This window comes from Apodemus sylvaticus, chromosome 14 (genome assembly GCF_947179515.1).
Source record: "Apodemus sylvaticus chromosome 14, mApoSyl1.1, whole genome shotgun sequence".
Classification (NCBI taxonomy): Eukaryota; Metazoa; Chordata; class Mammalia; order Rodentia; family Muridae; genus Apodemus; species Apodemus sylvaticus.
Genome location: NC_067485.1, coordinates 11,879,447 through 11,904,985, shown reverse-complemented (window position 1 = coordinate 11,904,985; position 25,539 = coordinate 11,879,447). Strand labels below are relative to the sequence as shown.

General features: G+C 43.9%; 1 protein-coding gene across 2 annotated transcripts in view; it reads left to right on the top strand.

Annotated features, from left to right (window-relative positions):
* The window catches only part of Ddx46 (DEAD-box helicase 46), a 43,732-nt gene that overhangs the window by 14,485 nt on the left and 3,708 nt on the right, over positions 1 to 25,539 (top strand). The window contains exons 6-19 of one of the 2 annotated variants that reach the window (XM_052156317.1): positions 601 to 752; positions 1,975 to 2,088; positions 2,680 to 2,845; positions 3,376 to 3,496; positions 4,566 to 4,741; positions 5,571 to 5,692; positions 7,292 to 7,370; positions 8,967 to 9,049; positions 12,829 to 12,993; positions 13,567 to 13,729; positions 15,188 to 15,381; positions 21,076 to 21,213; positions 21,775 to 21,924; positions 22,122 to 22,295. In XM_052156317.1, coding sequence (XP_052012277.1) covers positions 601 to 752; positions 1,975 to 2,088; positions 2,680 to 2,845; positions 3,376 to 3,496; positions 4,566 to 4,741; positions 5,571 to 5,692; positions 7,292 to 7,370; positions 8,967 to 9,049; positions 12,829 to 12,993; positions 13,567 to 13,729; positions 15,188 to 15,381; positions 21,076 to 21,213; positions 21,775 to 21,924; positions 22,122 to 22,295 — 1,997 coding nt within the window. Of the gene's footprint in view, positions 1 to 600; positions 753 to 1,974; positions 2,089 to 2,679; positions 2,846 to 3,375; positions 3,497 to 4,565; positions 4,742 to 5,570; positions 5,693 to 7,291; positions 7,371 to 8,966; positions 9,050 to 12,828; positions 12,994 to 13,566; positions 13,730 to 15,187; positions 15,382 to 21,075; positions 21,214 to 21,774; positions 21,925 to 22,121; positions 22,299 to 25,539 lie in introns of both variants that reach the window. The other variant, XM_052156316.1, reaches the window with a different exon arrangement.

Genomic DNA, 25,539 nt, shown 5'->3' with positions numbered 1-25,539 from the left:
TTCTTACTACTCTTCAGTTAAGTGATTCACTACTAGTTTTTTGCTCACTGTCACATAACAGTAATACATGGAGTAATAAAACTGTAAGCCCACCTGGCGGTGGTGGCGCACACCTGTAATCCCAGCACTTGGGAGGCAGAGGCAGGCGGATTTCTGAATTCGAGGCCAGCCTGGACTACAGAGTGAGTTCCAGGTCAGCCAGGGCTATACAGAGAAAACCTGTCTCGAAAAACAAAACAAAAACCAAAGCTGTAAGCCCTTCCAGGTGTGACCCCTTGAACTGCACAGGAAGCGAGCTATAGGGTGATGTTTGCACAGTGGGAGAGAAGTGACAGAGGGACAGGAGTGACGGAGGGACAGTTTGGACGTGGCCATCTCCTCTTTAAGAAATAGTTGTAAATGTATGTGTGTGCTTCTGTGCGAGTGTGTTTACACGCCTGTGAGTACACCTGCAGAGGTCAGAGGGCAGCCTACAGAATGTGTTTCCTCGCCCACTGTGGGCCCTGGAATAGCCTCAGGTAGTCAGACTGTACAGCAAGCGCTTTCACCCACCAAGGCTCTCCCCGGCCTGTGTGAAGGAAGGTGGCTCTGCTGTTGTAGATGATGAGGATGATCCCGCCGAGGCTGAGAAGGAAGGCAACGAGATGGAGGACGAGGAGTTGGACCCGCTGGATGCCTACATGGAGGAAGTGAAAGAAGAGGTCAAAAAGTTCAACATGAGGAGTGTGAAAGGCGGAGCGGGAAATGAGAAGGTATGTGGACAGCTGGCGTTGGTCACTTGCCACTCTTCGGACCTGCATGTTGAAAAGTTAGTGGGGTTTCTACAAAAAAGGAACCTAGGCTCTACTGCAGGGTCGGTGGGGCGCTTTAGTCTAGTGAGGGGGAAGGGGAGTTGTTGGTGAGGCGCAGCTTTAGTCTGGTGTGAGGGGGGCTCGGTGGGACGCAACTTTAGGCTACTGTGGGGGTCCGTACTAGGGAGCAGGGGCAGGTGGTCTCTGAGTGTCAGGCCAGCCTGTTCTACATAGTGAGTTCCAGGACGGTCAGGGCTATATATGAGAGACTGTCTCAAAAAAACAAAGCAGCCAAAAAAGAGAAGACTCTACTAAGTTGTTTACGTTGCATTTATTTCCTAAGTGGTGTGTGTTTCGGGATGGGGGGGCATGTGCATACCACAGTGTGCCTGGGGTGTGAGTGTCCGGGGATGACTTGTAAGACTCTGCTCCTTTCTTGATTGGCAGCAAATACCATTATCTGCTGAGCTGTCTGCCTGGTCCAAAGAGTCCAGTATCTTGAGTAAGAACGCAGTCCCAGGTCTAGAGAGGTCACTAGGGCAGTTAAGAGCACTGAGTTTGATTCCCAGGTTTGATTCCCAGACCTCCCGTGGTAGCTCACAACCACATCCTCTTCTGTTTGTCAGCAGGGACCACATATGCTGTGGTCCATAGACATACACAAGTATACACATAAATTAATAGAAATTTTTTTTTAAAGGTTGCCACTTTTTCTTTTTTTAAGGCTGAAGGGTACTTGAAAAAAAAAAAAAAAGCATTAAAAGTTTCACCCGGGCGGTGGTGGCGCACGCCTTTAATCCCAGCACTCTGGGAGGCAGAGGCAGGCATGGATTTCTGAGTTCCAGGCCAGCCTGGTTTACAGAGTGAGTTCCAGGACAGTCAGGGCTACACAGAGAAACCCTGTCTCTTGAAAAACAAAACAAAACAAAATAATAATGTTATATATACATACATATTCTGCAGTCAGCTCTGGGTATGCGAGTGAATCTGAACCGTCGTGTAGTCGCATTGGAAAGTTCCCAAAAGACAAAAGCACAACTCTCTTGCTCCTTTAAAAACATAGTCCCGGTAGTTTGAATTACAAATTGTGTGATTTATCATTGTCTTGGATTTAGTGTTCATATTTTTTTAAACCTTTTTTTTTTAAACTTTTGCAAAATATTTTAATACTTTTTTATTTTAGAAGTCTGGGCCAACAGTCACGAAAGTTGTTACTGTGGTAACGACCAAGAAAGCTGTAGTAGATGCCGATAAGAAGAAGGGAGAACTGATGGAGAATGACCAGGACGCCATGGAGGTGAGGCCCTCACTTTGCTTTGTTTTTCCTCGTCTCCGGGGAGCGTGTAGAGCAAAGAGCTGACATCGATGAGCCGGGCAGTCACACAGACATTGGGGACATAACCGCTGCTCAGGACCAGCAGTGCTTCCTCTGTCTTTCCTCCTCTGTTGCACCTGCTTTTTCATCCCCTCCTCCTTATTGGTCCATGTCAGGCAGAGAACATGGGAAAGAAGTGGTGAGGCGCCATGGCTTCCCGTTGACCTGTACTGTAATGGTCTGTCCTAGGAAGGAGTTGCAGAACTTAATGACAGTTCTGAGACTTGTGAGGTCTGTTACTGAACTTTGAATCAAGAAACAAATTAAATTGTAAATTTTTAAGGAATTGATTTACTTACGTTCAAAATCGTGGACATTGTTACTTGAGATTTTTAGATGATGCGGTTTTCAGGTTCCTGGGGTTGCGGCAACCCTGTGGGCCAGCGTTAGATAGCACACAGCGCTCCACAGAGCACTTCCTAGGAGAGAGGTGAGAGCTTTGACAACGAGGACTGCGTCTTCTGGAAGGGAAAATAAATAACAGACTTTACTTTTTGTTCCCAAAAATTCAAGTACTCCTCAGAGGAGGAAGAAGTTGACCTTCAAACAGCCCTCACGGGCTACCAGACAAAACAGAGAAAACTTCTAGAACCAGTTGATCATGGAAAAATTGAATATGAGCCATTCAGGAAAAACTTTTACGTTGAAGTTCCAGAATTAGCAAAAATGTCTCAAGAAGGTAAGATGCTCTGTGAGTTTCATTCCTTTATTGTGACCTCAGAGCAAATGGCTCATTCCCTCAGGGGAGCGTGGACGGGCCTGGGTTGATTTTGGAAGTGTTTTTTAAAAAAGCAGAATGGATTTAGTGACAGAGTTCTTTGGGTTGAAAGTACTGTTTGTGTTCGATTCAAACAGACAGTGTTGGCCCTGTTGGTATGATTGACAGCTGTCAGTCTGCTGAGCTAGGCGACTCAGCTAGAACATGTGGTTGGGCTGTCTGTCAACCACTCTGTTGCAATTAAATAAATATTAATAAATAATAAATATTAAAACCAACATGTTGAAATTGAGCACTTGGTGATATCCTTATCTTATTGCAGCAGTGATTACTGTGTCCCCGAGTGGTAGTGTTCCTGTATGGCTATGGGCTTTTATTTGATGGCACTTGAGGGAGGTGAGGCCCTTGACCCTTGACTGTCTAGTGAGTGTAGCTAGATGGGACCAGTGGAACAAAGTGTAGGAGCGTCTAACTGGGGCTTTGTTCTCTAGAGGTGAATGTGTTCCGATTGGAAATGGAGGGCATTACAGTTAAAGGAAAAGGTTGCCCCAAGCCAATTAAATCATGGGTCCAGTGTGGAATTTCCATGAAGATCCTAAATTCCCTCAAAAAGTAAGTGTTGGTGGTTATATGCATCTGCATTTCAGTTCTGTTTCTCTTTATGTGCCCTGCCTGTCCTGGAACTCACTATGCAAATCATGCTGGCCTTGAACTCACAGATGCTCTTCCTCCTGAGTGCGTGATAGAGGTGTCTGCCACCACGCTGGGCCTTTAAGTATTTTCTTTTTCATGTGTTTATTCCACGTATCTCACGGCTTGAGCAGGCACACATGGCATGGGTTAGAGGAGAACTTTGGGAGTCTCTTCCTTTGCCACCCTGTGGAGTTGAGGTTGTACGTGGGCACGCTTTTCCACTACACCTTCTTGCCAGCCCAGCCCTTGGCTTTTTTCTGCTCTTCACTAAATATATCTAAATATATTCTAAATATATCATATTTAGAAGAGCAAATGCTTGTTGTCCTCTGAGGGGTTTAAAGCGCATGTTTCTTTTTTTGTCTTGTTTTGTTTTGTTTTTTTGAGACAGGTTTTCTCTGCATAGCCCTGGCTGTCCTGACACTCACTTTGTAGACCAGGCTGGCCTCAAACTTAGAAATCCACCTGCCTCTGCCTCCCAAGTGCTGGGATTGATAGCATGCCCCACCATAGCCCAGCTTTTTTTTTTTTTCTTCTTTTAATTGTTATTTAAATATCAGAGTGTTCTCTCTGCAATAACACCTGTATGCCAGAAGAGGACATCGGATCCCTTTATAGGTGTCTTTAGGCACCATGTAGTTGTTGGGAATTGAACTCAGGACCTCTGGAAGAGCAGTCAGTGTTCTTAATCTTAGAGCCATCTCACTGGCCCAAAGATAGTGATTCTTTTTTGTTTTTTGGGGGGGAGGTTGTGTGTTTTGTTTTTTCTTTTTTGTTTTTTGTTTGTTTGTTTGTTTGTTTTTTCTTCGAGACAGGGTTTCTCTGTGTAGCCTTGGCTCTTCTGGAACTCACTCTGTAGACCAAACTGGCCTCGAACTCAGAAATCCACCTGCCTCTGCCTGCCAAGTTCTGGGATTAAAGGCGTGCGCCACCACGGCGCGGCAACGATAGTGATTCTTATAATGCATTCTTTTTGTTTCTTTTAAAGGCATGGCTATGAAAAGCCCACACCAATCCAAACTCAAGCCATTCCTGCTATAATGTCTGGACGAGATTTGATTGGCATTGCCAAGACAGGAAGTGGAAAAACCATTGCTTTTCTTTTGCCCATGTTTAGACACATCATGGATCAGAGGTCATTGGAAGAAGGAGAGGGACCAATAGGTACAAGTCTTCTTATTACATCATTCTTTGAAGATGTGTTTGTTACATCAGAAAGTTATTGATTATAACAATAAGATGTCTTTATGTGCATTTCCTTGATCAATACGGCACTTTGGGGCTGATTTCCCCTTACCAGCAGGTGGAGTGAGAACCTTCAGAGTTCTGGAGTGACATCTCAGAAGTACAAAAGCAAGGCTGGTCCAGCTCAGTTTTAAAGCTCTGACCCGGGAGGGAGAGCCTTGGTGCATCTCGTTGAGGTGTGCTCATTCCAGATCCGTGCACCGCAGAGCCAGCGTAGAAGGAGAACTGTGACTCCCGAGGAGGTGGCTGGCCTCAGAAGGCGGGGGTGCCGGTGCTCCACGGAGGATTAGGTCTTCCATTCAGTGTCTTCTCATTTGTGCAATTCCTATTGGTATATTCGAGTAGGGAAAGTTACTAAGCTTTTGTCATGCACATACAAGGCACAGAGTCCTCTCTGTCAGTGCCTCAGAAGGAAGTGTTTTTTGGGAGCCACTGTGTGGCTTTGTAGCCCAGGGAGTCACTTAATTCTCTATTCTATGATTTGCTGTTGAAAACTATTTGCATTACATTCAAGGGTTTGCATTGCATTGTTTTCCCAAGGGTTAAGTAGGGTTTAATTTTCTTGAAGCATGTTCTTAAGAATTTCTTTGCCCTTCACCTCAGTCTCTGCCATTGCTAAGCTTCTGAAACACAAGTATTCAGACTTGATGCAAACAAAACTTGATTGTGAGACACATACTGTTTTGCGGAGGCTAAAATATGTCCTCAGGGGTCATGTGACCAGCTTCTGACATGTTTATATTTTCAGCTGTCATCATGACTCCAACTCGAGAACTGGCTTTACAGATCACTAAAGAATGTAAGAAGTTTTCGAAGACCTTGGGACTGAGAGTGGTCTGTGTGTATGGAGGGACAGGAATCAGCGAGCAGGTAGTTAGAATAAAGCCCTCCATCTGTCTGTATCTTCAGGTTGAATGATCCAGTGACTTAAGTGAATCTTTTGTTTTAGTGTTTGATGTAAGTGATTGCCCTTAAAATCTTAAAGGTATTTGGTGGGAAAATAGTTACAGAATAAAGCACATGCCTGTGGTGTGCCTGTAACCCAGTGTTAGTACTGAGGAGGGAGGACCAGCAGCTTGAGGCCTTAAAACTACATAGTCCCTAACAGGTTTTGTATATGTGTGTAGATATGACATTTCTATAATCCCAGAACTCAGAAAAGCTAAGGCAGGGGCATCTCTACAAATTTGAAAGTAGCTTCATATATAATGAGTTCTAGACCAGCCAGGTATACGAGGCAAGACTCTGTCTTACACCCTTCACCTCCTAAGAATGAATGATGTAACACCACATGTGTTTTGTAAAGACTGGGTGTAACATGACCATAGTTAACAATGCTGTTATAGATTTAAGTTTTGCCAACAGAGTAGATCTTAAAGATTTTTTTCACAAAAGACAAAAATTGGTGACTCTGCAATACTCGGCTAGATTGTGTTAAGCATTAAAGTAACTTTTATTCCCCTGATGTAATTGTCTTCAAGGCTCCCTGCCTCTGTCTGCTAACCTAGGCCTAGTCCTGGAAGCTTCTAGCCTCTGTACAAGCTAATCTAGGCCTAGAATGTTTTTAGCCTCCGAGACTTACTACTGAATAAGCTCTCCCTTTCTTGTTCTTACTGGCTGGTCAACTCAACTGTTGTGGTTCAAACTTTCAAACTTCTCTCTAAGCTGACTGACTCAATCTGGCTTCTCTCTTAGCCTTTGACCAAATAGCTGTTTGGCCTCAATCTAATTCTAGCAATCTGTTCTAATCTTGGGGAACCTTCTCATTCTGGCTTTTTCTGGCTTCACCTATGTCTAGCTTATTCTCTCTCTGACCAGAAAGGAACTATTAATTGTGTGTGTGTGTGTGTGTGTGTGTCAGCTTGCTTGAACTTCCTTAAAGACCTTAAAACATGTAGGAAACTGTAAGTCATCTGGAGTAAGAGATCACTCTTGGGGATCTTCTATCATTATAGAAGATGACTTTTAGGTAAAGATTTCAGAGATTGTAATTGCTTTAGGGCTGGAGTGATGGCTCAGTGGTTAGGAGCACTGTCTGCTCCTTCAGTAAAGGACCGAAAGAAAGAGAATGGCCTAGTGCATGCCCACAGTATAACCTGCTGCACACACATGTGTCCATAGGGGCCACGCAGAGGTTACCAGACCTGAGTGCCTTTCGGTGTCTGTTCTGTTTGTAAAACTGCTGGTTGTGACTTAGAAAACCCTTGGCATGGGTTTTCCTAAATTTAGAAAGCTTTGATCTCAGTATTAGATTATATATTTCTCTGCTTATTCTTACCCCCTGACTCAGTTTTGAACAATAGTTGCAAACCTATTAGTTTCAAATTCCTGGCCCCTTGTCGTCCTGCTGTCCCTGTCCATCATTGCCACCCTCTTGTCCTGCTTAGGCTGCAAGGGCCAGATGCGCTGCTCTCACGTCTGTAAGAAGTAATGATGACTATAATACACAATCTCATCCTGTCTCACTAGATTGCTGAGCTGAAAAGAGGTGCTGAAATTATTGTTTGCACACCTGGTCGAATGATTGACATGTTAGCAGCTAACAGTGGTAAGTCACAGGTATTTAATTATTTGTTTTCTTTCCTTTTTGAACTTGACATGATTTTGTAAAAGCAGATATGAGAAACCAACAGAGGGTTTCTATATTTCTTCTTAAAGCTGTAATATCTTAAAATGTGAATTGAGACACATTTATTGTTGAACGCATTAATAAGCCGTTGGCAGTTCAATTTGCATTCACAACTGTGCATTTAACTTAGTCTGTCTGTTTTCTTTATTCTTGTATTAAAAAGGTGGCTCATAGTCTTTTTATTAAAAATTCTCCCCAGGAGCTAGTGTTTTATAATAATAGGCAAATTAAGTTATTACAGCTTCAAGAACTATGTCTTTTGTAAATACTGCATGTTTTTAGCTCAAATGTTATGCTTTGTTAAAATATTCCCTATCAAAACTGATACTAAACTGTTGACATTATTTAACTTCTGTGGAGAAAGGCCCTTGAGGATATAGACCTGGGCTTCCGAGATGGTAACCGTCCAAGGTAGGTGACCTAATGCTGTTTCCAACCTTCGAGGCTCTTGGCGGCTGGAGATGTTAGTGCTGGAGATGTTACTAGCTATTCTTAGTTTCTGAAGAAACAGCTTTTGGAGGTTTCCATTGCAGCGTTCTATGTGTATGTAACTGAGTTCTTGAATTCAAGAAGTGCATGTTTGTACTAGTATCTGCCTGAGGCTTGGGCTAAATGTAATTCTCCCTGAGATCGTTTGGTGAGGCCTTGCACTTATGTAGCAAATGGTGTTTTGGGGATGAATGCTGACTGTATAATCCCTTGTTTTTCTCACTGTTGTATTAATTAAACCTCCTGAAATTCATCTTGATTAATATTACCTTTCCCCTTTGTCTTTTTTGTTTATCTTTTAATAACTATTTTATACATATTTTTGCCAGGTTCTACAGTTGGTAGCAATGCTTAGTATATTGATCTTTGAGAAAGGATTTTCTGTACTTTTAGTTTTTAATTATGTAAGAAGCCAGGACTATTTATTTAAACCAGTGGCAGCAGTTAATAATTTAAAGTGTTTCTTTGCGTAGAAAAGTATATTTATATGTAATGCATTTATTTTTGAAGTTTGTGCAATATTGCCCAATGACATACCCATTTAAGGTGCCTCTAGCTGTATGGAAGTGGGCTGTAGAGTGATAGAGAGGTTCTACCTCTGCAGTAATTAGCACTGGAACTTGCTTTCCACACATACGCTGTAATCTCTAATATGTTTTTTTCTAGGTGATGCTGTCAGATAATGGCTGATGTGGCTCGATGCTTCATCTCAGTCTTAGTTTTATGATGTGTTTTGGAGAGGGCTGTTTTCTGAATTTTACAGGTTCTTCGGGCCCTATGATGGTACGCAAGAGACGACTTTGACAAAACAAAGGGCCTCATGCACCCATTGCCAGAAAGTCCTTGTCACTAGATGAAGACTTTAGACCCAAGTTTCTTTTCACTGTTTAAAGAAACCTAACCTGCCCCTCTGCTTAAGTCAGGCATTTTAGTTCCCTTTACTTATTTTTAATAAGTTGGCTGTCATCATGAATTGTGGCTGATAGTTAGTTTTCTTTTGGTCTCTCTTTTCTCTTCTCATCTTAGGTCGGGTCACAAATCTTCGAAGAGTGACGTATGTTGTTTTAGATGAAGCAGACAGGATGTTTGACATGGGTTTTGAACCACAGGTAATCATTCAATTTCTTTGTAATTTTAAAGGTTTATTCTTTTTTAATGTGTATGTGGTAAGTGTCTGCGCTTCGGTGTGTGCACATGAGTGCAGGTGGCCACAGAGGCTAGAGTGTCAGATCACCCTGGATTGGGCTGTTCCAGGTGGACTTTCTGACTGCTGTGAGAATGAAATGTTTTTGTGGTCTTGAAATTCATGCTCATTCTGTGTTACCCAATATTGCCGTGTATTAGCAGCATAGGGAATTGCAGTCACTATTTATCATTCAGATTACATTCTTAAAACTTTTTTCTTCTCTCTCTCTCTCTCTTTTTTTTTTTTTTGTTTGTTTGTTTTTTGTTTTTTGTGACAGGGTTTCTCTGTGTAGCCCTGGCTGCCCTGGAACTATAGACCAGGCTGGCCTCGAACTCAGAAATCTGCCTGCCTCTACGTCCCAAGTGCTGGAATTAAAGGCGTGCGCCACCACCGCCTGGCCACATTCTTAAAACTTATTGAGGGTTTTTCTTCAGACATTCCCCAGCAGTCAGAAAATATCATAGGTCAAGTTGGATTTAGAGTTCTGATAAGGAGTTACTAAAAACTTTCATGTTTTATGTGGACATTGTGGTGCATGCCTATTTTTATGAAATACAAGGTTGTAAGGGGTGCCTGGCGGGCCCATGGCAGGGTGTGCCCTGAGACGCTAGGCCATGCGGCAGCTCTGGTATGGGGGATGTGGGGGGGTGAGAGCCTACAGAGGGAGTAGAGGTAGACAGACAGGAGCAGAGCCTTGGGGCCAGAGAAGGACAGAAATGGGAGGGCATGCAGGAACACAGAGAGTGGGGTGGTGATCAGTCTTTTGATTTGCAGCCTGTACTTGGTGGCAGAAGGTGATGGTGGCAGGTGATGACATAAGGCATTGCTAGGTCCCTGGGAAGAACCTAGTGAAATCACCTGTAAACTAACACCAGTCTCAGTACTCTGGAGGCAGAGGTAGAAGGAGTTTTGCATTTGAGGCCAATCTGGTCTATATAGTGAGTACCAGGTCAGTCAGGGCTGTATAGAGAGGCCCTGTGGCATGGTGTCAAAGCCATAGAAAGTAGTTGTGAGTTGTGAGTATACTGTCAGACCACATGTACTTCTGGGGTGCATAGTGAAATTCTGTCTTATGAAAGGACAGAATGCGCATGGGAGGAACAGTGGGAGTGGAGTGACTGTCTAGCCTTTTAGTTTACTGCATATCTTCCAAGGATGCTTTACCTGTCATACACTGTGTTTGTTGTATTTAGCATTAGAAACTGAGTTTGGGGTGAGATGTGAGCAGGTGGGCCTAAACCAGGATTCTGGAATGCTTGAACACTTAACAGTTGAATAGAAGCAGACTTGGAGCAGAGAACTTACTGTCGTAGTCTTCTGGTCTTGAGTGTATCTGAAGCCAAGTGAGGAAGCCAGAACTTGGTTTAACATGAAGAGGGCTGAACAAGCTTTGTTTCAGGATGGAACCCAGAAGTGGAACCCAGGCAGTCAGGCTTGGTGGCAAGTTCCTTAATCTACGGAGCCAATTTTTTTATTTGTTTATTATTATTATTACTAAAACCCATGGAGAGGAAAATTAGGAGTGATGATTTTTGTGAGATTTATTGGCAAACATGGGGTAAGTTGGGCTTCAGGTATCATGCTGGGGAGCTATTTGGATATTGATAAGTGACCATGACTGAACAACTTCAGGTAGAAGGAACTTATGTTTTAGAATCTATGATGGCAAAGAGGAGGCATGGTGACAGGCTGAGCACTCGTACTGAAGTGCAGTCATGAAGCACAGAGCAGTCTGAAGTGATGTGGCTTTAAGTGCTCAACTCCTACTCCTTACTGCTTTTAGAGATGTTCTTCTCTAGCAAGTCCTCACCTCTTTTGCTCCTCAGACAGTGGGAACCAGGGGTTCAGGTACCTGCTGTCTTGTAAATAAGAGCTGGCACTACTGGATGCAACTCTTCTCCTGAGCTCTGTTGGGATAGGAGTAGGAAAGCTTCTCCACTGAAGTCTCTATTGAAGAAGATGATGAAAATTGAGAATGGACCATATCATTAGTTTACATGAACACTCAACTCTTTCACTGAACCGAGTTGTTCAGTGAAACAGACTTTAGGCACAGGACTCTGCTTTTCTATATACATATGCAAATACATTCCCTTTAACTTAACTTTCTTTGTAAAATATTTATCTGTCTGTCTGTCTATCTATTTATATTATGTATACAGCGTTTTGGCTGCATGTTTGCCTAAAGGCCAGAACAGGGCACCAGATCTCATTACAGATGGTTGTGAGCCACTATGTGGTTGCTGGGAATTGAACTCAGGACTTCTGGAGAAGCAGCCAGAGCTCTAAACCTCAGAGCAATCTCTCCAGCCCAACTTAAAGCATCAAGAGTAAGGAGGGTATAAGGATGGGGAGCTAGTGCCGTCAGTAAAATACTTGAAAGAACCTGAGCATGATTGCCCAGTATGTTTATGTAACTACAGCCAGGTCAGGGGATTCTCATTGAATCCTGGTGCGTGGCAGTTGCTTATTTGCTTTCATAAAACTTACTGCTTTTAACTTTACTGAAGAAGAAATATACCTACTTATTTCTAAATGCTGGAAGGGAGTTGAACATGTACAAGGAGTCAACAAACTTGAGGGTGATAGGGCGGCAGGCATTTTCAACCCTGAGGAGCAGAGAGGACAAAGACTTAGGGCACAAGGAGATGATAATTCAGCGCTCCCTAAACCACTGTGCTGTAGACATACGTGGCTGGGGTTTGACACAATGTGAAATGAAGTTCACTCCATTTTACTTTTTTTAAATTTACATTGATAGTACACATTTGTTTGTTGTGTAGTGGGGTGGGACATGCAAGTGCCATGGATTATGTAAGAATGTCAGAGGGCAACTTGTGGAGGCTGACTCTTCCCTTCTACCACCGGGTCCTGGGGTCAAGTTCAGATGGTCTGACGTGGCGCTTTTTTAAGTTCTCTTGCCCATCCCGATTTTCCCTTTTTCTTGTGTTCCATTTTGTAGACCACATAGACTTGAAGCTTTCAGAGATCAGCCTGCCTCTGCCTTCCCAGTGTTTGGGTTAAAGGCTCCCTGGGATGCCGTAGATGGAACTGTCAAGTCTATGATCATCCCCCACCCCACCCCACCCTACCCCACCCCGTCTCACTGAGAGATCAGTGTCATTTGAATGACATCAAGTTGACATAAAAACTGGGTTTCCAGCCTTCTCTCTCTTCTCTCTCTCCCTCCATTTCTTTTCCTCCTGTGATTGTGGGTACACACGCATGTATATGCCGATGTGTCTGGAAACCCTGGCAGTGTACACCTTGTTATTTGATGCATGGCCTGTCATGGGACCTGGTGTTGATGATTAGGCTATCCTGGTTGCCCAGTGAGCTCTGGAGACCAGCCCTCCTCCTGCCCCGGGGCGTTTACCTGGGTGCTGGGCAACACACACACACACACACACACACACACACACACACCTCCCATTTACCTGGGTGCTAGGCCTTTCCCTCTCCTTCTGTGTGTGTGTGTGTTTGTCTCTGTCTCTCTCTCATACACACACACAGCTCAGGTTGTCCTTTTGAGGTAAAGTGAAACTGAGAACAGCAAATTCAGGTATAAAATAAGTTAAGGTGTTCTAAGATAGTGAATTTAACTGAATTTTCTAAGATAATGAATTTAAGTTCCTCCTGCTTAATGTGAGCATTGTGTAAGTGTCTGGAGACTTACAGTATTTGTCTATCTCATCTCCTCAGGTCATGCGCATTGTGGATAATGTCCGTCCTGACCGGCAGACAGTTATGTTTTCAGCCACTTTCCCTAGAGCTATGGAGGCTCTGGCCCGCAGGATCCTGAGCAAACCCATTGAGGTTCAGGTTGGAGGCAGGAGTGTGGTTTGCTCAGATGTGGAGCAACAAGTGGTAGGTCCTCGTCTAGGAACCGACAGTGTTCTTGGTGGTTAGGCAGTATGTCACTTGGTTTGGTTGTGAGGTAGGCGGGTAACTTCTAGAGTTAAGTCAGTTACAACCATCATGTTGCCAGGTATGTGGAGCTGACCTCAGGAAGCTCTTGAGTGCTTCCACCAGGATTGAAAGCTAGTAGAGACATTACACACATTTCTTGTCTTTGATTAAGAAGATTTGAGGGGCCGGGCGGTGGTGGAGCACACCTGTAATCCCAGCACTCTGGGAGGCAGAGGCAGAAGCAGACAGATTTCTGAGTTCGAGACCAGCCTGGTCTACAGAGTGAGTTCCAGGACAGCCAGGGCTATACAGAGAAACCCTGTCTCGAAACAACCAAATCAAAAAAAAAAAAAAAAAGATTTGAGGGACAGAGAGAGAACCAGTGACCAGTTGCCATGGTTACAAACCTATCAGTTAAAAGTCTGCGTTTGCCTAAGCACTTTAAGGCTTAGGAAGTTATAGATTAAACAACATTTTTGTTCTAGGATACGTTTGTGTTTTTTACATTTAACTACAATGTGTTATTTTCAGATTGTGATTGAAGAAGAAAAGAAATTCTTGAAATTACTAGAGCTTTTAGGCCATTATCAGGAGTCGGGATCTGTCATTATATTTGTGGATAAGCAGGAGCACGCTGACGGTCTTCTGAAGGACTTGATGAGAGCATCGTACCCTTGCATGTCTCTTCATGGAGGTAACGCTCACTCACATACGAGCATGTTATTGCATCGAATTTTTCTGAATAATAACTGTTGCTTTGTTGTCAGTAATGGAGGTAGAAGGAATCAGGTAGTCAGAGCCGGCCTGACAGCATTCCAGCTTTATCTAATGCAGGCTGCTCTAACTGCCTCACAGTCTTGTCTCTCACTGTACCAGCTGGGCTTTTTGTCCATTGAGCTGTTGGGATCGGCCTGTCTTCACTGTCCAGTACTAGGGTTACAGGACCAAAGAGGCATGCCTGACTGTTTACACGGGCCTTAGAGACTTGAGCTTGGGTCTTCGTTTTTGTGGAGCAAGAACTGTTTCCACTAAAGCATATCCCTGCTTCCTCACACCTACAACTTTCTCATCATCCCAAATAGAAACTGTAGCTCTTAAGGAGTTCTTCTGTATTTCTCCCTGTCACCTGTCCATTATAACTTCTGTACTATCACAAGTCTTCATGAATTTCCTATCCTGTGTACTGTATGGTATGTAATGCATTCTGTATCCTTTGTGTTTGGTCTGGTTTATGTAGTCATGATGATTTTAAGAGTCATTTTTTAAACTGTATTAGACTTTCTTCTAAAAGCTGGATACAACCCTTTTTGTGTACTTACTATCTTCTCTTGAGTCACTTATTGATAGACCCCCGAGATGATTTTATTATTTGGCTGTTGTGTATGGTATGAACATAATATGTAGATATCCAGTGGCTTTCAGTTCCTTCTGAGTAGTGAAGTCTGAGCTTAAATTTTTGAGAAGTCATCAGATTGATTTCTTAAGGGATTTACATTGTATACTCCTACCATTGGTGTACTTGGGTGCTAGTTTCTACATCCTGAAGACAGTAGACTCTGTTACTGTGTGCTGTGAGGTAGTTTATATGGTAGGAGCTGCCAGGTGGGTGCTGGGAATCAACCTTGAATCTTTTGCAAGAGCAAATTTTAACTGCTGAGCCATGTCTCCAGACCGTCCAATTGTACTTTTGAGCATAAAAATATTAAGAATTACTTTATGCTAAGTCACTTTTACCTTCTGAAACTAAAATGTAGCTTCAGTTCATGGTTAATATGTAAGTCTGTTGGGTTTGTCTGCATTAAAGGTGGAATTACTTGATTTTTTTTAAAGGTTTGTTTACTTTATGGGTATGAGTGTTTTGATCTATTGTGCGTGCGTGCGTGTGTGCGTGCGTGCGTGTGTGTGTCTGTGTGTCGTGCATGTGCTTTGTTCCCTCGAAGATGAGAGCAGGGATTCAGACCCCCGGCACCCATGAGCTGCATCGATCACGGGGCTGGGGGTTTGCCTGAATCCCCTGGAAGACATCCAGTGCTTTTTACCACTGAGCCATCTCTCCAGCCCTGAATTTGTTTATTTCTGCATCTAGAACTTTCTCAGTGGAAATGGAAATTTTCAACATGTTTTCCTGTTTGTCTCTTTAATTGACTTGCAGGTATTGATCAGTATGACAGGGACAGTATCATAAATGACTTTAAGAATGGAACCTGCAAGCTTTTGGTTGCCACGTCTGTTGCCGCTCGTGGTCTCGATGTGAAGCATCTCATTCTTGTCGTGAATTACAGCTGCCCCAACCATTATGAAGATTACGTGCACAGAGCTGGGCGGACTGGGAGAGCAGGCAACAAGGTAAGGAAGGCCTGGCAGTCCTGCAGTCAGGTTCTTAGTTTAAGGAGTGGCTAACAGAGGTTATGGTGATAGTTTGAAAATCTTCAAATTTGCAGGACATATTGGATGTTGTTAATCACATATACATGTATCTCTGTATTGTTAAAATGATCAAATGTGGATCTCAAGAGATGGTACTACGGTTAGGAACATTGGTTCCTTTTGGCAGAGGACGTTTGGAAGAGGGGTCTCAGCCCCCTCTTCTGACCTCTCTAGGCACCAGACCTACATGTGGTGCACAGGCATTCAGGAAAACACTCATAGAGATTTAAAAGCAAAATGAAGATTGTCAGGAACTCTAGTGCTCTCTAGCAGGTAGTTAGTGGTAACAGCTCATGTCTCCAGGTTTTCCTCTCTCCTCTTAGCATGTTCTGCACATAGAGACACTTGTGTGCTTCAGGGTATTTCAGCGCTTTTGGTTGGTTGTTTTCTCGACTTGACTGATCTAGTCAGTATGTAGTCTAAGGCAGTCAGTCGTTCTCAGCCTTCCTAATGCTACAATTCCTCATGCTTTGGTGACCCCAACCATAACTATTTTTGTTTCTTTTTTCTTTTTTTTTTTTTTTTTTTTTCTTTTTTTACTTTTTTGTGTTTTTTTTGGATTTGGTTTATTCAAGACAGGGTTTCTCTGTATAGCCCTGGCTGTCCTGGAAGTCACTTTGTAGACCAGGCTGGCCTCGAACTCAGAAATCCACCTGCCTCTGCCTCCCAGAGTGCTGGGATTACAGGCATGCGCCACCACTGCCCGGCTCTATTTTTGTTTCTATTTCATAACTAATTTTGCCAGTTTTATAAATTGTAAATATCTGGTATTCAGGATGTCTGATAAGTGACCCCAAAAGGGTCAGGATCCACAGGTTGAGAACCACCATTCTAACCTTGCTGTTTCAGTTGGGCAGTCAGATCTTACTTTGTCAAGACTATCCACAAACTGTATATGCAACACTACATGCAACAAAGCAATTATTTTTTTCTGTTATTCTATTTTGCAATGCTGTTGGTGGGACCCAGAATCCTAGCAAGCCCCTCACCACTGAGCTATATGCCTAGCCAATCATTCCTTTTTTAAAAGGAAAATAATATTTCTTACTTACATGGATGTTTTCCCTGCATGTGTATTTATGTATTGTGTGCATATATTGCCCAAGGAGGCCAGAAAAGGTCGTTGAGTCCCTTGGAACTGGAGTTACGAAAATTGTGAGCTGCCATGTGGGTGCTGGAAATGGACCCAGGTCTTCTGCAAGAGCAGCCCGTGCTCGTAACCACAGAGCCATCTCTCAGTCTCCCTTCCCCCAGTAATTATTTTTGAAGGCATGAGAGCATTTTGTTGTGAGAAATGAGATTATTCGACCTTAGATGTTGCATCCTGGTAGCAGTGGTGCTGACAGGTCTTCACATCCATCACTTCGTCCTCAGTGGCTCAGTGAGGTAGAGAGGAGTTCATATTGTAGATGAGAAACTTGAAGCACTTAAAGCTGTCTCAGAGCTGTTACATTTAACGTTACATTACGTCCTTACCTAAGGCACAAAGAGGAGCCGGAAGGTGAGAGAGCAGCCCTGGAGACATGACGAAAGGTTAAGAACACTTAACTCTTTTTGTTTTGTTTTGTTTTGTTTTGTTTTGTTTTGTTTTGTTTTTTTGGATTTGGTTTTTTCAAGACAGGGTTTTTCTGTGTAGCCCTGGCTGTCCTGGAAGTCACTTTGTAGACCAGGCTGGCCTCGAACTCAGAAATCCACCTGCCTCTGCCTCCCAAGTGCTGGGATTACAGGCATGTGTCACCACCACCCGGCTAGAACACTTATTCTTATGGAGCACCGAGGTTTGGTTTCCAGCTGCTCATCGTTGCTCACAACTGCCTGTAACCCACTTCCCTCAGGGGGCCCAGGCCCTCCCTGGGCTCCTGCACACATGTGGTGGTACATAGGCACACTTCAAATACATGTACATACAAATACATGAATAAAGGAGTTTTTTGTTATTAGTTTTTTGTTTTTGTAAAAGGCAGTGGTGACACATACCTTTAATCCCAGCACTTTGGAGGCAGGGGCAGGTGATCTCTGAGTTCAAGGTTAGCCCATCTACAGAGCTAGTTCTAGGACAGCCAGGGCTATACTCAGGAAAAACTGCCAAAACAAACAAACAAGGAGTGGTAGCAAGTGTATGTTTAGGGCCACACATACTCTCCCCCTCTTTGTCCTTGTGTCCATGTGTTTGGAACGGGGGAACTCGGGAAGGGCAGCGGCTGAGCCTGGGGTAGGGCTGGCTGAGCCTGGGGTAGGGCTGGCTGAGATGTCTGTGAAGGGAGGGCCCAAGAGCAGTACGCTTCCCTCCCCGCCCCAGGCTTCATTTTGGCTGGACTAAAAAGTTGCAGGGGACATGTGAGGGCCCATGCTCTGCAGACTCCAAGGAGGGTTGTATACCTGAGCTCATTTTTGCAAAATAATTTGAAAGGAGCCTGAGTCAACAGTGTGTTTGAGTGCATATCAAATGTGAACACACAACACTCAGACAAGAGCAGAGTGTGAGCATATGCTCCCTTAGTACCAGCAGTGGGAAGCAGAGTTAATCCAGGCTGCCTTGAGCTGCACAGCTGTGGAAGGCTTCTTCATACACAAACATCCTAGAACTAAGATGTTGAAGCTGAGAATGGGACGAGTACACACGATCCCGGCACTGACAGCCCAGGCACGGCACCTTGCTGTGACTTCACGGCCAGCATTTGCTGTACAAAGAGACTGTCCTTCAAAAAAACACAACTGAAAGGGGCTGGAGAGATGGGGCTCGTCAAGAGCATTGGCTACTCTTCTGGAGGACCCTTGGGGTTCACATTCCAAGGGATCCCACCCCCTCTTCTGGCCTCCAAAAGCAGTGCCTATTTGTGGTGCACAGACATACATGCAGGCAAACACTCATACACAAAAAATAAGTGTTTTTTAAACATGTATTTTTTATATGACTGTCTTAGTTGCATGTATGTGTGTGTACCATGTGCATGCTTGGTGCCTGTGGAAGTCAAAAGAGGGCTTTGGGTCCCATAGAACTGGAGTAGTAGATGGGTGTGAGTCATATGTGGGTGACTGGAATCAAAGGTGGGTCCTCTGCAAGAGCAGCAAGTGCTTTTAAATACTGACCCATCTCTTCTCGATCCTGGAAATATTTTTAACCACTAGTATACACTGTAGTGTTTTCATTACGGTGGCTCAGTATGCGTTCTTACTGGGACTCTCTTCAGTCCTTCCTCCCGCTCTTCTTCCTCCCACAGTCTTCTGCTCCGGATCGGGCATGCTATTCGTCTTGCTCTTACCGTTTCTTCTCCTCTTTCTGGTTTCCTGACCTATCCACACCCCACATGTGTACAAACATACATAAGGAGTAAAGAGAAGATCCACATGTGGTATCTGATCTTCAGTCTGTCTTATTTCATTTAACCTAATGATTTTTGGTACCACTTTCTAAAAATGTCATGAGTTTTCTTTACATTGTATAAAATTGTGCTGTGTGTGTGTGCGCACGTGCCACATTTTCATTATCCGTTGACCTGTTGGGGCCTCTCTGCTGCTTAGCAACTGCAAATAGTGTCTCCCTGTCTTACGTTTCTTGACAGAGGGTTTCTCTGTGTAGCCCTGGCTGTCCTGGAACTAGCTCTATAGACCAGGCTGGCCTCGACCTCACAGTGGTCTGCCTGAGAGCTGGGAGTAAAGTGTGCTGCCAGGCTCTGTTTGTCTTCTTAGTGTTAGTCGTTTTGACTGGCATGAAATGGAATACCAAAGCAGTTTTAATTTGCTTTTTAAGGATGTTAGACTGCAGCAATGGCTCAGTCAGTGTGGGCCTGAATTTAGCATCAGCATGCATGTAAAAAGCCAGTGTGCAAGCATACACTTGTAATTCTGCCACGGAGGTTGTGGCACACAGACAGGTAGAGTCCTGTGACTTGCTGGCCGGCCAGCCAGCTTGCCTGGCAAACTCTAGGGCAGTTGGTGACCCGACAACCCCAGGATCCACATATTGTGTGCTCTCTCAACAAGTATGTACACACAAAGATGTAAAGACTAGAGGACATATTGGTCATTTGTTTACTGAGTTCGTTGCCCTGCTGATGTCTAGGTTTGTTTGTTCTGTCAGTTCTGGAGTAGAATTGGCAAAACATTTCCTTCCTTTTTTTTTTTTTCTTTGCATCAACAATTTTATTTTCTTATTTAAAGCTCTTTTTCATATAATAGGTTTTGATCATGTTTTTCCTTCCATTCTTTATGGTGTCCTTTAATTCTGATTATTAATTCCTTTGCTGTGAAGCAGCTTTTAATCTCATGTGAGATTTACCAGTTATGTCTTGGGGTTATTTCCTGTGCTATTGGAGTCCTTTTCAGAATACTCTTATATGTGCCTGTAATAGACATTATAGTGGTAAATTATTAACATGTGGAGAAGAATAAAGAACCTGTCTAGGAATAGACTGGCCTCTGATGGCGAGGGGAGAGGACACCCTGACAGGAACAGCACAAAGTAGATCACTGCCGGGCGTGGTGGCACACACCTGTAATCCTAGCACTTGGGAGGCAGAGGCAGGCGGATTTCTGAGTTCGAGGCCAGCCTGGTCTACAGAGTGAGTTCCAGCAGAGTGAGTTCCAGGACAGCCAAGGCTACACAGAGAAACCCTGTTTCGAAAAAAACCAAGAAAAAAAGAAGGAAAGAAAAAGTAGATCACTCCAACAGAGGGTCCTTACTGTCTTTTAGTGCGTGCTGTAGAAAGCCTGAAGCTGAGAGAAGGCAGACGCTTGTCCGTGGAGGGGCTGAGAACACCCGGTGTCAGGAACTAGCCAGCTGCCTAAGTTTCTCAGTGTCTGCTGGGTGTTTGTAATGGCATAAGTTGGCAGCGTAGCCTGCTTGCTGTTATTTTTTTGGAAACTTCACTGGAGAGGACATCCTGCTCCACCCTGGACTCTGAGTCGGGAACTCAAGGCAGCCTCCCCAGCCGATTGCTGGTCTGATGTTACCTTTGTTTGCTCACTCCCTTTGGCTTCTCCATAATTCCTGGCCTCAGATTACACACAAGAGTCAAAGAGATGAGCACAGCATAATATTGACACAAGAAAACAGACCTACAGACAACACCAAAAATAGAGTCCAAAAATAAAGCAGCACACTGTAACCGTAGTATTCTCAAAGAAATGTCGAAATCTCTGTTGAACTTCAGACAGAATGATGTCTGAGTAATTGTTCCTCTTCTTAGTTGTGCACACTCCTTGCCATCTTCCTCCATGTGGACTTTAGGATTGTTTTCCTCATCAGTGATGGATGTCATTGGAATGTTCTGGGCATTGCATTGGTTCTGTGGCTCCTTCCTCAGCAGTGTGGCAGTGTCTCATTGTTAATCCTCTGTCAGTAGCTGCAGAAGGTCTTTCCATCCTGTAGAGTCTTCTTCAGTATCCGCCCCCCATATAAAGCCTAGATGGGCCCAGACCGCCTTGTGTAGCTGTCGGTACTTTGTGTGTGGGGTGGCACAGAGGGAGGGCTTGGTGCATGCTGGGCAAACACCCAGACTTCTTTTTTAAGCTTCTATGAATGAGGTACTTTTCATTTTCTCAGAAGTTTGTTAACTGTTTTACATGAAAGGCACTGGGTTTCTTCTGTTGATTTTGACTCATTTTCATTAGGGCTATGCCTACACCTTCATCACAGAGGATCAAGCTCGATACGCAGGGGACATCATTAAAGCTCTTGAATTATCAGGGACAGCAGTGCCTCCTGACCTAGAAAAGCTCTGGAGTGACTTCAAAGATCAACAGAAAGCTGTGAGTCTTTAAACTTCCTTTATATGAATCATTAGCATGACTGTAAGGTAATTAGATGATAACTATATTCATTTTTTGTTGTTTTTGCTGTTTTGGATTATCTTTGAGACAGGGTCTCTCTGTAGTTCTGGGTGTCCTAGAACTTGGCATCTAGACCAGGCTGACCTTGAACTCTTAGACATTTATTACCTCTGCCTCCCAAATGCTTATATTAAGGGGACCCACCTTACATATTTTGAAAGAAAAATTGCAAAAGTAGAATCTTCTCTTTTAGCCGGGCGGTGGTGGTGCACACTTTTAATCCCAGCACTCTGGGAGGCAGAGGCAGGCAGATTCCTGAGCTTGAGGCCAGCCTGGTCTACAGAGTGAGCTCCAGGACAGCCAGGGCTATACAGAGAAACTCTGTCTTGAAAAAACCAAATCAAAAAAAAAACCCAGAAAAACAAAACAAAAAAAATTCTCTTTTGCTTGAGTGTTTTTGTTCAGTTGGCACATTGAAGTTTGAAAATATTTAATAGCGTTTCCTCTAAAAATTAACTTTGCTAACTTTTTTCTTAAAAGGAAGGAAAAATAATTAAAAAGAGTAGTGGCTTCTCTGGCAAGGGATTCAAGTTTGATGAAACAGAACAGGCGTTGGCCAATGAGAGAAAAAAGCTACAGAAAGCCGCCCTTGGCCTGCAGGACTCTGATGATGAGGATGCCGCGGTCGATGTAAGTGTCGAGCCTGCACGGTTGTGTGGAGCCAAGCTTGGGAAGAGCTGCTGTGGTTTTGTGTTGATCCAAGTTATTTAAATTGAAATAATTGTAGCCTTTTATGGAAACACTCCTTGTTTGTGTAGATACAACCAAGTTAATATTTCTAATGCAGTGTTTCCTAATCCTTGATGTTTTCTTCTCCCCTGGCCTAGATTGATGAACAGATTGAAAGCATGTTTAATTCAAAGAAAAGAGTGAAGGACATGGCTGCCCCCGGCACATCTAGTGTGCCTGCTCCAACGGCAGGCAATGCCGAGAAGCTAGAAATTGCTAAGAGACTGGCTCTCAGAATCAACGCTCAGAAAAACCTGGGCATCGAGTCTCAGGTATTAAGTAATTTGTTCCGAGTTGTGTGGTCATCGTTGTGACATGAGTACTGTAAGAGTGAGGATCCAGGAATGGAAAAAGGTCTTTGTCTTACCGCCTAGGCTGGCCTTGCATTCTCTGTGTGTCCACGGGTGACTGTGAACTGCTGAGCCTCCTGTCTCTACTTCCTCCACGCCAAGCTTACAAGTGTGCTGTCTGAGAGTGTGATTCACACACTACTTTGAATGTAGATACTCTCCAGGAGTTAAGTTGAGCACGACAAACAAGTTTTGTTAGAGATTGAGTATTCAAGAATATATTATGCTCAATATAGGATTCTCTGATACTTTCCTTCAGAAGATCTCTCTGTGTACCTCTTTTAGAAAACCAGTTACGCATGTGTTTTAGTCAGGGTTTCTATTCCTGCACAAACATGACCATGAAGCAAGTTGAGGAGGAAAGGGTTTATTGATCTTGAACTTCCATGCTGCTGTTCATCACCAAAGAAAGTCATGACTGGAACTCGAGCAGGAAATAGGAGCTGATGCAGAGGCCATGGAGGGATGTTTCTTACTGGCTTACTTCCCCTGGCTTGCTCAGCCTGCTCTTTCATAGAACCCAAGACTACCAGCCTAGAGATGGTACCACCCACAAGGGGCCCTCCCCCCTTGATCACTAATTGAGAAAATGCCCCACAGTTGGATCTCATGGAGGCACTTCCCCAACTGAAGCTTTCTCTGTGATAACTCCAGCCTGTGTCAAGTTGACACATAAAACCAGCCAGTACAATTGACCCCTTGTCAACTTGACACACACATCACTATTAAGCCTCAACCCTTAATTCCTTATTCATCCCCAAGATCTAAATAACTTTGAAATCCCACAGTCAGTCTTTATATATTAAAAATTCAATCCCTTTAAAATATCCAATGTCTTTTAAAATTCAAAGTCTTTTAAAAATTCAAAGTTCTCTTAACTGTGGGCTCCACTAAAATACTTTCCATCAAGAGGGAAAAATATCAGGGCACAGTCACAATCAAAAACAAAACTCAAACTCCAATGTTTCAATGTCTGGGATCCAACTCACAATCTTCCAGACTCCTCCAAGGGCTTGGATCATTTTTCTAGCTCTGCCCTTTGTAGCACACACCTTGTCTTCTAGGCTCCAGCTGTCTGTACTCCACTGCTGTTCTTGGTGGTCATCTCATGGCACTGGCATCTCCAAAACACTGCTGTCTTCCGCTGAAACTAGGCTTCACCAATAGCCTCTCATAGGCTTTCTTTATGGTGCCTAGCCTCAACTCCTTTGCATGACCCCTTCAGTCCTGGGCCATCAATTGTAACTGAGGCTGCACCTTCACCAATGGCCTTCCTCGGCCTCTCTCAGTGCTGAGCCTAAGCTGCTCTTCATGACCCCTTCATGCCTTCAAAACCAGTACCACCTGGGTGACTCTTACACAGTACCAAGTCCAGCCACAGCACAAAGTACAACGGTGGCTATCTCTGGAACACAGCCTCTGTGCTCTCAGAAAACACTTCCCAGAAGATTTCACCTCAGTGATGCTGGTTTCTTCTTAATCACCGCTAATTTGTAAGCTTCAGCTCCATTAATAGTCCCAGTAACACAAAGGTTCACTCTAGTGGTTATGGTATCTTGTTGATCACAGCTAATTCTTCAGCCCCAGCTAACCAAAACCCAGAGAATCTTCATAATCAAAACATGGCCCTGATGAGAGTCTTTAATCTTCCCTCCGAAATTTCACAAGCCAGGCCTCCATCTTCTGCACTGTTCTCAACATTATCTTCTAAGCTCTTACACAACATCCCACAGAGCTCTTAACATGGAATGGATCTTCTAGCCCAAAGTTCAGAGTCCTTCCACAGTCCTCCCCAAAACATGGTCAGGTTGTCACAGGAATACCCCATTATGCTGGTACTAATTTGTCTTAGTCGGGGCTTCTATTCCTGCACAAACATCATGACCATGAAGCAAGTTGGGGAGGAAAGTGTTTATTCAGCTTACATTTCCACACTGCTGTTCATCACCAAAGGAAGTCAGGACTGGAACTCAAGCAGGTCAGGAAGCAGGAGCTGATGCAGAGGCCATGGAGGGATGTTTCTTACTGGCTTGCTTCTCCTGGCTTGCTCAGCCTGCTCTCTTACAGAACCCAGGACCACCAGCCCAGGGATGGCACCACCCACAGGGGCCCTCCCACCTTGATCACTAATTGAGAAAATGCCCCACAGCTGGATCTCATGGAGGCACTTCCCCAACTGAAGCTCCTTTCTCTGTGATAACTCCAGCCTTGGTCAAGTTGACACACAAAACCAGCCAGGACAGCATGTTAGCCATGCATGATTTCTATAGGGCTAATGAACACCCCTGGGGTCAGAATGCGGTGCCTGGTCTATACTGAGTAGATGGTGTTCCGGATCCCGAATACCATGCCTGGTCTATACGGAGCAGATGGTGTCCCGGATCCAGAATGCCGTGCCTGGGCTATATGGAGCAGATGAGCATCCCTGGGCTGGAACACTGGAAAATCTGAAACTTTTTCCTTTGATCTGATGTTGACAATGTGTCTTTCGGCCCCAGTGCTGGGATTGTGGCATGCCCCACCACTGTACCATGTGCTTTGGATTTTTTATGATTAGTTATGGTTACTCATAAAGTCTGTGCAAATATTCTCAAATTTAAAGATTTACGCTCCAAAGTGTTTCATTCCCCAATCATTATGGATAAAAAATGCACAGCTTGTATTGTGGTTTTGTCTTATCAAAAACTAAAAAAAAATTAGTTATTTTTTCCTAATCTGTTTCATTGGTTGGGTTTATCAGGTACAGCAACAATTTTTTTGATATATGAACACCTAGTTCTCATTTAAAATAGTATGTTTAAATAGTAGAGTGATGTTTAAACTCTTGATGTGATTTGTGTTTTGGAAGGTTTTAAGGTTTGGGTTTTTTTGTTGTTTATTTTGGGGGTACAGGGTTTCTCTGTGTAGTCCTGGCTGTCCTGGAATTCACTCTGTAGACTAGGCTGGTCTTGAACTCAGAGATTACTGCCTCTGCCTCTCCAGTATTGGGATTAAAGGTGTTTTCCACCACAGCCTGGCTGAGATTTTGGTTTTTTAAACATAGGGTTTCATATGCTCCCTCCTTAGTCACTTCCTTTCCTCTGCCTCCTGAGTGGTAAGATTGCAGGAGTACACCATTGCTTTTAAGTAACACAGAAGGTTTCTCGCACGCCCAGAGGATGATATG